This window comes from Tursiops truncatus, chromosome 16, assembly GCF_011762595.2.
Source record: "Tursiops truncatus isolate mTurTru1 chromosome 16, mTurTru1.mat.Y, whole genome shotgun sequence".
NCBI classification, from domain to species: domain Eukaryota; kingdom Metazoa; phylum Chordata; class Mammalia; order Artiodactyla; family Delphinidae; genus Tursiops; species Tursiops truncatus.
The window spans coordinates 17,123,055-17,136,207 of record NC_047049.1 but is presented as its reverse complement, the minus strand read 5'-3'; the positions used below and the strand labels follow the sequence as shown (position 1 = coordinate 17,136,207).

At 42.0% G+C, this 13,153-nt stretch overlaps 1 protein-coding gene across 14 annotated transcripts in view; it reads left to right on the top strand.

The window, feature by feature from the left end:
• The window catches only part of VTI1A (vesicle transport through interaction with t-SNAREs 1A), a 368,837-nt gene that overhangs the window by 270,331 nt on the left and 85,353 nt on the right, over positions 1-13,153 (top strand). The window contains exon 9 of one of the 14 annotated variants that reach the window (XM_019940013.3): positions 5,770-9,470. The exons of 11 other annotated variants lie outside the window; for them this stretch is intronic. In XM_019940013.3, coding sequence (XP_019795572.1) covers positions 5,770-5,818 — 49 coding nt within the window. In that variant the 3' untranslated portion in view covers positions 5,819-9,470. Of the gene's footprint in view, positions 1-258; positions 1,216-4,962; positions 5,105-5,769; positions 9,471-13,153 lie in introns of those variants that run through there. 2 more of the 14 variants (XM_019940019.3, XM_019940009.3) reach the window with 2 other exon arrangements.

The following is a 13,153-nucleotide window of genomic DNA, read 5'->3' as shown; positions in this document are numbered from 1 at the left end:
AGTACCTCCAAAATAGAACAAGAGCACTCCATCCATGTGAAGATGACTGTCAAGGTCACTGAGACCTACAGTGATCTGGCAAATTAAAGCTGTCTGTGGCTGCCTTTCCTTTCAGGACATACTTTAGGAGATAAAAAAAAAAATTTTTTTTTATAAATTGATGATTTTCTGTTGCTGAGTCATTTTTCTTGCAGTTCTTTTTGCTTTTCCTATTTATTGTTGGTTTGACGCCTGAGCCATAGCATTGTTGCCTTCCAGCTGGTGTGAAGGAGAGAGCGGAAGATGCAGGTGTGTGCCCCGGTGGGCAGCTCTAGGCATGGCCATGAGGCCCTCCTGCAAGTCCACCAACGTCCAGAGATCAAGATGAATGTTCTGGTTGGTTAATGAAGTTTGGGTTTGTCACTGCACCACAATCCAATTGTTTCCCTTGCCAATTCCTGGGGTGAACAGAATGCTGAGAGTGGAGCATGGGAAGGGAGTTTAGATTTCTCACCTGGTTTCTAGCCAGGCTGATACATTGTCCTACGCAGGAGGCCTCAGTCAAGCCGCAAGTAATGTGCACTGGTCACTGGCAGAGCATCCGGGATGTTCTCTCTGCCTGCACTTCCCTTCATCCGGGTAGAGCTCACTCACCTGGCAAGGCTCAGCTTAAATCTTAGCTTCTCTTGGGAGCTCTCCCAAGCCCTCATTTGGAATAACCATTCTTCCCTCTGGGCCTCCTCGCTGACTTCTGTCTCCCCTTCAGTTCATGGTATAAATTATACGGTGTCGAAGTGGCTCTCCTCTGAGGCCGTGAGATCCTTGAGGGCAGGCATTGTGTTTCCTTTTTCTTTATATCTCCGGAATACAGTGCCCTTCCTGGCACGAAATAGGTCCTCAGTGAATGCCTGATATATTGGGAAAAAATGACTAGACACCTGAAATATTAAAGGAATTAATATTATTTGGGTGGAGAGTAATAAAGACATGCAGAGTTCTATGTGAAACTCATCTTTTCTCCCCAATACAACCTGATTAAACAGTGACAGTTTCTTCCTCTCTTGAGCCACCTGGATCTTAATGGTTATTTTCTTACAAGGCTGTTGAGTTTACAAGATGACAGAACTGTATTTACCTTGGACTTGGGGCTGTCCTCTATTAAGGAGCTTTCAGCAAAGCCTAGGAGTCAAGTTATCACATTGCGGGCTAAAAGCCAGTGGGGAAACCCTGGGGGAAAACCCCTCATGGGTAAGAAATACTTTGTCATCTGGTCCCTGAGTCTTATGGACTTAAGCAGTGACCTAGCTGAGTGATCCCACAGTAGGCCTCAACGTGTTCCAAGACCTTAACTTGCTCTGAATGGCTCCGGATTCCCAGTGATGCACGCAGCCCCCCAGGGTCAGGGGCCACCATGCTGCCAGTCAGGCGGGGCAGGTGGAATGTTGCACAGCTGCGCCTCTGGTTGCATTTCCCAACACCTCCCTATCCCACAATGACTGGTCGTTGGCATGCTATTTCTGCCACCTTGTCATCTTAATGGCTTGTCTGGGGTCTCGATGGCTGTATATGCAGAGTGCCTGTCCCCAGCCCTTTTTTCTCAGGACAAGCTCGAGTTCACTTCCTCTGGTCTTATCAAACCCCTTGTTTCCAAAACTGTTAGCCACTTGGGGAGTTGAACTCGACTTCTCCCTCCCAACATCCTCCCAGCTGAAAGTAATGAGAAAAACAGTTGACGATGGTGAGACGTCCGTCCTTCCCATTCTCCCCCATCTACCATGACTTGGAGGGATGAGCCTGGAGAATTTTGTCAGGTGCGTTTCGTACTGCTGGTGGTTATTTGGCCACCTCTGATTCGAGCTCAGCTTAAAGAAACATATGGCCCCAGATTCTGCAACGCCACAGATTTGGAACTTTCCCATGTTAAAAGTCTTAACAGATGAAATATGGTTTTCTATACCTCTTTTCACTGACCGTCAAAATAACAAGTGGTGTCTTGTCTTTCAACAGAGACACTCTTTTTACTCGGTTATTCAATGAAGAATGTGCTGTTGTCTTTGCTGTAGATTTTTATTTTATTTGTAAATTGTGCGTGCTGCGTGCTATGGAATACTGAAAAGCTATACACCCTGGCTTGTTAGCTGACACACAGTATGTGTGATTACAAATTGTTTGAATAACAGTGGACTATTGAACTGCCATCCAGATGTGTGTGGAGTTAACTGTGGGAATGTCCACAAAAGAGGATTATCTTTCTGGTTGCTGGGTCCAAGCCCCCCAGAAAGTGGAAACATAAGCGTGGAAGCTACTCAAATAGAACAGTAGCTACAAATGGCTCTTCAGAAGCAAAATTAATCATTTTTTTAAATTACACATTGCAGTTAAGACTGAATTTGTCCTTCTAAAGTAAATCAGGCAAAGAAAATACCAAACAACAACAAAAGAAGTTGCGGCTTTGAATGGCCTTTGCAAATGGTTTAGTCATTTTATGTTTTTAATTGTCTACAAATTCAGAACATTGTAGACTCCAGATAAGACCCTGACCATCCCAAGTCTCTGAGCTAACTTCTTGTGTACTTTATCTATGTTTCCAGCACTTCCTTCCATCTTGTCTGCTGCACCGGATACCACAATCATACAGCAGTTGGCGTTCATAGTCCTGGCCAGGGGAAAACAATACAGAAATCCCTTGTGAACATTTCCTTTAAAATATTTGAACCACAGTGAGATACTACTTCACACCCAGTAGAATGGCTAAAATAAAAAAGACAGACAATAACAAGTGTCGACAAAGATGTGGAGATATCAAAACCCTCACCCGCTGTTTATGAGAAAGTAAAATGGCATAGCCACTTTGTCAAACAGTTGGACAGTTCCTTACAATGTTCAACATGGAGCTACCATACAAACCAGCATTTCCACTCCTAGGTATATGTATCCAAGAGGAATGACAATATAGGTTCACATAAAAACTTGCACATGTATGTTCAGAGCAGCATTATTCATAATAGTCAAACAGCAGAAACAACCCGATGTCCATCAACTGATGAATGGATAAATAAAATGGCATTTTATTATTTGGCCATAAAAAGGAATGAAATACTAATACAACCTGGATGAACCTTGAAAACATGCTCAGTGAAAGAAACCAGACTCAAAAGACTGTGTAGTGTATGAATCCATTTGTATGAAATGTCCCGAATAGGCAGATCTATAGAGATAGAAAGTAGATTAGTGGTTGCCTAGAGCTGGAGGGGTTGAGGGAAAATGGAGGGTGACTGCTAATGGGAATGGGTTTTCTCTTTGGAGTGATGAAAATTTTCTAAAGTTGATTGTGATGATGGTTGTACAACTTGGTGAATATACTAAAAACCATTGAATTTTAAACCTTAAATGGGTAAATGGCATGGTATATGAATTATACCTCAATTAAGCTGTTTAAAAATGAAGGCAAAATAAAGACAGTTTCAGGTAAAAAATTTTAAAGATATTTCAAGGTGATTTTTTTTTTTAGAGAATCATGCCTCAAATTAGGAAGTCTTCAAAAACCACATATCTGGACTTTTTTGGCAACATGAAAAGAAGGGGAAATGGTTTTAAATTTAGTAGCTTATGTCCTTTCCCCCTCCGCCCCCGGAATGAAATATCTGTTACTTGTTCAACAATGTCAATGCTTTCTATCTCCACTTGGAATCTACAGCAGTAAGTTGGCACCCAGCCATCAAATACCTAGATCTACCCTTGTGCAATACAGCTCCCTTTAGCGATGCGTATTGAAATCTATCATTTGGAACCTATTTTAAATTCTGTAGCAAGCAAGTCAAAAAAAAAATGTAAATCATGAAACATCAACCAAGTCAGAGGAAACAAAGAAACAAACAGGAAATCCTCTCGATTCTGTTCTCACTCCACTTTCTATAGTTTAATCTAAAGAAAAATGTGGAATTTCCTGCGGAGTGATTAATAGGCCAGTGTGGTGATATACAGGAACTCTGAGCTTGACCTTGCAGGTAAAGGCTAACTGGTATGTTAAGTTGATTACACAATTTCCTCTAAATAAGTTGACAAGTGGTTTGCTCAGTTGCCTTGACTTTTGCCCTTATAAATGCACACTTATAAATGACTTGCTTTTTCAGCTAAAGCAATCCTTATTTTAGATGTGACATGTGTTAAGTAAACAGACTGATAGGGAACCCAGCTTCCTAGCCTTCATAGCCAGGTCAGATTAGCAGAGTTGCTAGGGGACATGAGTTGGGGCAGCCTGAAACTTGGCTTTGAGATACGGCTGTATTTGTAGAGCATGAGAAACCCAACACTGTTTTTGTCCTTCCAGTATGGTGAAGTAGACTGGTGGATTTGAGAAGATGATTCCACAAGTAGCTGGAAATATTCCAGGAGTAGAGGTGCTAAATGGTTTGCATTGAATGACAATAGGTTTATCTCTAGTGTTTATCTCTAGTTTATCTCTAGTTCAGGTCTCCTTTCAGGATGTCAAGTCTGTAAGAAAATACAGCCTCTGGTGTTTTGTCCAAAAATATCACGGAGAAAAGGTTTCTGGTCAGCATTTCTGTTCTATTATCATTTTCATAGGAAGAAAATATAGTCCTTTTATAGTCAAGAGGATATAGTTTATTGAGATATTTTTATTTAAAGATGTACTACTTCCTTCTATTTAAGGGGAAAGTTAACAAAAAGCCACTATAAGGAACAGGAAATGTTACTTCAGATGATAAATCAAAATGATGCTTAGGAAAATAACTGGTTATTTGTAGATTTATAAGTCAAGCACCTTTATTGAACTTAATATATCCTGATTTGATAAGCAAAAAGAGCTTTGCTAACATTGTTGATTTAGCTGGAATCTATTTGTGTGTGTGTGTGTGTGTGTGTGTGGTGTGTGTGACTCTTCCTGAATGAGTTAAACATTTGGAAAATGAATTGATTTTTATTTGTATATACAAAGATAATGCCATTTATGCTTTCCAGGTCTAGAATATGACAAGCCTTGAGCTCATCTGGAAAACAGAACATTATTAGGATTCAGAGGTTAAATTTACCATCCCACCATCAAATCCATGAATGTCCCTCTGAAACAATGTGCAGACCCATTATAAATCATCTTCCTTCACATTAGCTCTTACATAAGATGAAACTCGCCAGCCTGGAAATGTTTACTACTTACCACAGATGTCTCTCTTAGACATCTTTTTGTTTATTTCATTATTTCATTCAGTCATGCATAAGTATTTGCAACAAAAGGATTGCCATCCATCTTCTGGCTGGCTGTATGCTTGGGCAAAGGACTGGGGCTAATCTGTCCTGCCATGTGGCTTCCCCTTGAAAGCTGTCAATACTCAGTAACCATTAACTATTAACAACAACATCCTCAATGCATGTGTCTGAGCCATGTCACTTCCGCCCCAGCTAGCCAGAGCCCAGTTAGACGTACTCATGAGATTTTTCACTCTCAACTCTCTCTGCTTGTGGAAAGTTCGGATCTCCTGAGGTTTGGCTTTCAACTCAGCATGGTAAACCTAAGGCTGACGAATTTCCCACCACAAAGGACCAGTCAGAGAAGTTTCTGCTGCCTCTCAATTTTCTCTCTCAAGAGAGTACCCTTTAAAATTAAAGGATAAATACTTCTGTTATATACATTTTAATCAAATATTTCAGAAATTAAAAATAGGACATAATAAGTGAACACCCTTCATAATAAATGAACACCCCTCTTCCCAGCACAAGCTTAAGAATTAATATTTTACAAATACAAATGAAGTTCCCGTTCCACCTCAGGAGGAGTTTACAAGACCAAGTGCACAGTACCTTGAAGAAATCCACATGAAATATTGGGAGCTGCCCTGTGAGAGGAAGAGAGATGACATGCTTCTGGAGAAAAAATGCACTTTTCTCTTGTTGGTTTGAGTTTTTTATATTCCAGATATTTAAACCATAAGACATTGCCGATATTCAGTTATTTTCAAACCTCAAAGGTGACAGTTTTCTGTGGTTAGCCTCAGAGCAGAGAGACAGATATCCATTGCACATTACAAGAGGAAACCAAAATCCAGGTCGCATCTTCTCTTGTCTAGATCATTAGCTTAGACTCAGAATTGGCTTCCCTGCCTCAGTGCTCAGCCCCTTCCAATTCAGCCTCCACGCTCTTGCCACAAGCATATGTATATCAGATCGAGAATCAAGACAGGGAAGCTGTCTCGATTATAAAATATATACATAGTGGAATTCTTACTACAAGCCAGCTACCTTGCAGAGGCTGCCACTTTACATAACTCATCTCATTTCATCCTCACAGGAAACTCTGAGACATCCAGGGGCAGATCCAAGTTTTGTGGAATCCAAATTTGGGGATACTTTGATGAGGGGAGGTTAAATTCAAAATTAGTTAATATTTGTTTAGGTTAAGAAAAGAAAGTACAACAAAATTTTAAAGGGAGTTAAATACTACAGACACCTCAAAGTTCAGAAAAATCACATAGTTTTATTATTAACCACTTGACATACATTTAATACTTTTTCCCCCTATATTTTTGGCTGCATATTCTTTGGTCATTTCTTCATCTAACAAGTATTTCATAATATCATTTTCTATGACGAGAACAGAGGATGCTCAGTCTTTCCTCTAACGTGGTTGAGCAAACTTTTTTTTAATTATGGAGAGTATATTTAAAGCTTCTTTTTTGCTTCATAGTTCAACATTAGTAATAATCATGTAAGTTTTTAAGATCGTCGTCAAATAGAAACATCTCACTTTTTTCCCAGATATGGAGCTGTGAGATTTGGAATTTTTTCCACACACTTAGCTCTGGCTCCGTGCATTTCTTTCTGTACCTCCCATATGCCTCTGGAGCCGGTTGCTCTAAGGCATGTTCATATGACAGTATGACCTCTGGCCCTGGCCCTTCATGTCCCAACACTAGATGAGTTGGCCGTTTCCAGCCCAGGACAGCTAGCAATAACCTGCCCAAACATGGAAATGACTGTGTAACATGTAAGCGTATCCCACTGCATCCAAAGTAAATTATCCCTAACTCAGCTTTTCCCCATGGCCACTCCAGTGCTACCCAACACAAGGGAGAGTCAGAGTAGAAAGAGACGGTCATCCTAAAGGATTGCAGTTAATATGTCTTATGTTTACAAATTGTAAAAAATATTTGACCAAGTGAACATATTTCTAGGGCCTCTCCCAGGGCCTTGGAAGGAGGCCAAACAAGTGAGAGACTGACCCTGAAGGCTGGACGGGAGCTGAGAAGCTGCATTTGCTTTTGCAAACTCGAGCAAGGTTACTTGGGTAGCAAGTGACAGAGCTAGGACTTGAACCCAGTCTGTAGAGGCCAAGCTCTTATCTATTAAATTATGTTAACTCATCTTTTTTTTTTTTAACTTTTTATTTTATACTGGAGTGTAGTTAACAATGTTGTGTTAGTTTCAGGTGTACAGCAAAGTGATTCAGTTATACATATACATGTATCTATTCTTTTTCAAAGTCTTTTCCCATTTAGGTTGTTACATAATATTAAGCAGAGTTCCCTGTGCCATACAGTAGGTCTTCAGTTGGTTACTCATTTAAAATACGGCAGTGTGTACATGTCAATCCCAAAGTCCCTAACTATCCCTCCCCACCTCCCTTCCCCCCAGTAACCATAAATTCATTCTCTAAGTCTGTGAGTCTGTTTCTGTTTTGTAAATAAATTCATTTGTATCATTTTTTTTAGATTCCGCATATAAGCGATATCATACGATATTTCTCTTTCTCTATCTGATGTCACTCAGTGTGACAATCTCTAGGTCCATCCATGTAGCTGCAAATGGCATTATTTCATTCTTTTTATGGCTGAGTAATATTCCATTATATATATATATGTTCCACACTACTTCATCCATTCCTCTGTCGATGGACATTTAGGTTGCTTCCATGTCTTGGCTATTGTAAACAGTGCTGCAGTGAAAGTTGGGGTGCATGTATCCTTTCAGACCATGTTTTTCTCTAGGTATATGCCCAGGAGTGGGATTGCAGGATCATATGGTAGCTCTATTTTTAGTTTCTTAAGGACCCTCCATACTGTTTTCCATAGTGGCTGCACCAATTCACATTCCCACCAACGGTACGGGAGGGTTCCCTTCTCTCCACACCCTCTCCAGCATTTATTGTTTGTGGACTTTTTAATGATGGCCATTCTGACTGGTGAGAGGTAATACCTCATTTCACCATTAGTCAACATTTGCTACACCAAAAAATGGGCATTCGAATCTCGAAACAGATGTGCTCTACTCCTGTGCACCCTTGGGCCAACTTCCTTTAAGACTCTGGAACTCAACCTCTGTTGGAAACAAATTTTATCATGACAGAGATTTTCCAACAGCTCTGTATTAAACAAAAGTCATGCCTCTCCTCCACCCATGTTCTAAAATTCATGTTGCCCCGCATCCAGCTGGGAATATTTCTCAGGCCGCCCCAAGGGTTGATAAATATAGTACAGTCCCTTACGTTTATTCTGGTGTCCCTAAAAGCCATATTTCGGAAGTGGTGGGACAGTCCTCATTAGAAGGGGGACAGCCAGCAGGGGCCCTGCTCTCCACGCCCTGGCGCCTGCAGAAGAAAGGCTTTTTCTGATAAACCCTCCAATGTCTGGGACCCGCGGTTGTTCACATGGGCGGAACGCTGTCTCACAGAACGAGTGTGTTTGCCAAATCAGGGGCTGAAGTATCTTGCAAGTCCACTTGTTCCAGAAGAAAGACAGGATAAGGAAAGTGGCAGAAGCAGTGATAGGAAAGGAGTTTTTCGCACTAACAGGCGTGAGCTGATAAGCCTGACCTGTAAGGCAAATGTTGAGGGTCCTGAGTACACCTCTCAGGCCAGAATTAGCTGAGCAAATTTGATCTGGCTTTCCATTTTATAGCGGGAAAAAAATGCCTAGGAGGAAAGAAAACTCAGCATGTATTGCTCTCACAAATGACAGATTTGACTGCTCAACTGCTAGATTTTCCGACTGAATAAGTCAAGGGAATCACTTCCTCATATGCCTGAATTGTAGGGTGACATGATAAAAATATAGTAATAATATATTTTAGCCCTTGCTATGCTCCAGTCCCTGGGCTGAGTGAGTTTACATTGCTTATTTCATTTGATCCTCGTAAGAAACCTATGAGGCTGTTTCAAATTACAGATGAAGAAAATGAGGCTTAGAGAGATTCAGTAATTTACCCAACGCAGCCACACAGCCAACAGGTGGTGGAGGCTAGATCTGAACCAAAGCAGCCGGGCTTGGGAGCCTGCACGCTTATCTACTCTTATACGTGGGAGAGGTCCATCTACATCCCATTCCTGTCTCCCTGCTCAGGGATCACCCTACCTCTCTGAACAGTTCCTATAAAAGGGGGAGTGGGGCTTCCCTGGTGGCGCAGTGGTTGAGGGTCCGCCTGCTGATGCAGGGGACATGGGTTGGTGCCCCAGTCCGGGAGGATCCCACATGCCACGGGGCGGCTGGGCCCATGGTCCGTGGCCGCTGGGCCTGCGTGTCCGGAGCCTGTGCTCCACAGCGGGAGAGGCCTCAGCGGTGAGAGGCCCACGTACCGCAGAAAAAAAAAAAAAAAGTGGGGGAGTACTTTGAGAAACTCTCTGTTATTTGACATATGTATAAAGCAAACAAGGATTCTTTTTATTATGTGCCACAAGTACCCTTATTAGCTTTTTTTTTTTCTCTTAGGGCGCCTAGAATAAAACATAAGAATATTGGTAAGGGAGCAAAATAAATATTTATTGAGCTCTGAAAGGCTTGATACATGCTTAGTTCTTCTCCACCCCTGCTCGGAGGCCCAAGCCGTGTAAAAGGAAGCTCTCAGAAGGGTTAAGGAGAGTGTGGCTGCTTCCTTCTGGCAAACTCAGGTTCCTGTGAAGAATCTAAAGTCATGTTGCTGCTCCTTGGAGGCTGAACAGGGTTCCCTGTGTGTTACCCATCTGTACCTAAAATCTCTACCAGGAAGTTTTTGAAAAGTTCTCCAGAAGGAAAGCCATATTCACCTGGTCCAGGTGTAGGGTATGGTGGCAATTCAATGCCAGGTCCCGGGGGAAGCACCAGCCTGGGCCTTGTAGTCACATTGGAGAGGCCAGGATGATGAGAGGGAACCTCAGGAGAATATGTGCTCCATCCCCTCATTTCACAGAAGGAGAAACTGAGGCCCCGAGAGAGGAAGTGACCTATGGCTGGTCACGGTGGAGGCAGCACTAGGCTTCCTACGTAAGACACTCCTTCTACCATAGGCTGCTGACATGCTCGCTTCAGCGCAGCCTCACCCAAGCAGACGGGGGCATCCTAAATACTTCGTGGCAGTTCTGTCATCCAGCGATGAGATCTGAGGTTACATTTCAGAATTGTGATGAGGAGGCGGACTTCCAAGAGAGGCTACGCCCTTTTTCCTAAGGTGGTTAGATTCTCAGTCTACAGCAACAAAAGAGCTATTTAAATAAACCCTATTTTATTCCTACAGTTGGTGACTCACCTACAGTAGTACGTGTTATCATATTACCTGAGCCAACCACGTTTTCCCCAGACTTACATTCCTCAGCAGAGATGCAGGGAAATTGCCCAACAAGTTCTTTATTGCTTGTTCCAAAAGCAGGAAGTGCCCTAAGTGACTGTGTACACAAGTATCTCACACAAATGACACCTGTTACTCTTTTTCTCCTTGAGGTACCTTGTTTAACCAAATATACTTGAAAAGAGTTGGGGAGAATCAAGTTATTGTTCACGTTGATCCATCTTTGCCAATAGAACATTGTTGAAGACAACGATATTATCTTATGCACTTTAAATACATTCTCAAAACCTTGAAGCAACGGATTGAGCTCGTTTAAATAAGGGAAACATCCTCTGCGTAGCCCAATTAGCAAAACCAGTCTTCACTGTAAATGAAACAATCCAGTGGACTCGTTTTCTGATAGAACAAGTCTGATTTCATTTTTTCCATTTAAACAGATGTGTTAGTACATGTCCCTGGGAGAAGCTTGTCGCTCTGAATTCTAGTTCTGAAGTAGCTGGGAAGCTAGGAAGGAGGTGGACGTATGGAGCAGAGAGCATCAAGCCTCTCTGTGAATCTGTCACAAGGCAGGTGTAAGGTGCTGCCACCATCAGTACATCTTCAGACACTTTCTTTGCTTTGTCCCCACAAGACTATCAAGAAAGCTGCATTCTTTGAAAATAAATTAGGAGATGAAAAAGGTAAAGTTATTACACTTTCAGTGAACAAAAACTGTCAAAATTTGCACCACTTCACTGTACAATATGTCTGAATTCAGACCATCCTATTACCCACTGAGCACCGTGCATCACCCTTCACAGGAATATGTGTAAAACTGGGAGAAACTCAAAGCTCCAGCTTGGATCTGTGGTCCTTGATGAAAGGAGCAGCTACTTACAGCAGTCATTCCTATTGTCTCGTCTCTTTACTTGGCACTGGGGAGCCAGTACACCCAGGGCAAAGCAACTTAGTGAAGTGGGAGAAGGCAACTGAGGAAACACGGTGGTGAAAGAACGCTGGCGTGATACTTGGATCACAGGCATAGTCTCAGAAGACTGGCTTCAACAAATAAAAATACATATGGAAGTTAGGGATCTAGACATTGATTCTCTTTAATTTAGCTATACTCCAATTTAATACTTTAAGAGAAATCTTTGCAGGTACTGAGAAAAGGCCACGTACCAGTATGTTCATTGCAACATTGGAAAAGCAGAAATTTAGAAGCGACATAAAGATTCATCAGTGGGGGAGGGTCAATACAACAGAACACTGTATGGTAGTTAAAATACATAAGTGAATCATACACACATGTGCACACACACATGCATCCTGGAACTATTATGTTGAGTCAAAAGATAATTTTTTTTTTTTTTTTTTTTTTTTTAGCGATACGCGGGCCTCTCACTGCTGTGGTCTCTCCCATTGTGGAGCACAGGCTCCGGACGCGCAGGCTCAGCGGCCATGGCTCACGGGCCCAGCCGCTCCGCGGCGTGTGGGATCTTCCCGGACTGGGGCACGAACCCGTGTCCCCTGCATCGGCAGGCGGACTCTCAACCACTGCGCCACCAGGGAAGCCCCAAAAGATAATTTTTGAAGTGCTGCGTATAGAGCATTATGTTAAAAAAAATAGTACACCTGTTTATAGATGCATACATATGTAGTAAAAGAATAGAAACATGGGCAGAAGCACAAGCTACGGGGGAAGGGGTATCAACTGTATTTTGTAACATGTTATCTTTTCAAAAGAGCAGCTCGGCCTTCCATGCTATTAAATTGATTATTGTATTTCCAGAGGAAACAAAGAGACTGATTTTTAAATATGTATCCTGTGCATCCAATGGGAGAAGGGGCTTTAGAGTTTCGACTTAGGCTTTTGTGGGAGAATAAAGGAAGGGAACTGACCTTTCACCTCGGACACTCCATCAGGGCCAAATACAGGCTTAAGACAATTTCCATCTTGGAAGGGGATGAGTCTGGTTAGACTGCTTACCCCAAAGTCATCCCTGATTTTTGTTTTTAATGAAATTTGACAAATAAAGTATGTGCATGAAGGCTCCTGTAGAATGGCCTTAATTTGTGCTTAGGAATGCATAATTTTATCAGGGTCTCTGTAATTAGATATTGTGCAATAGAATAAAAAGCAAATACTGCTCGTTCCATGGCAACAACGGCCTTTAGTACCTATCTTTGAGATAACGAAGGTTTCCATAGACACACGTATCACATGGGATTTTTTTAAATAGACATCCAACAAGAAAATGAAAGTTTCCCAATTGGTTTTCCCCTGATTTTAAGGGCAAGTGTATGGACATGTGTTTTGTTCTCTTCTTTTTCTACTGTCTCCTAGATGTGAGTTGTTTTTCCCCCTTCTTTATCTGTTTGAACTGTAAACGTGGATGCTGCAGGTTTCGTAGTCCTATAGAATAATTTCAGTGCTTAAACTGGTGTTTGGTGTGAAGTGCTCATCCTTTCAGGGGAGAGAAAAGAAGATTGTGGTCACTTTCTTTGTAAGGGCTGAAGAAAGGTTTCATGGGATGGTAGTCTGTCTTTTATCAGAAAGAGCACTGACGGGCCGGGGCATGGACTAGAGAGCAAGCTTCTAGAAGGCAGGGAGTAACCTCTGTGACGCCAGCATCTAGCATTG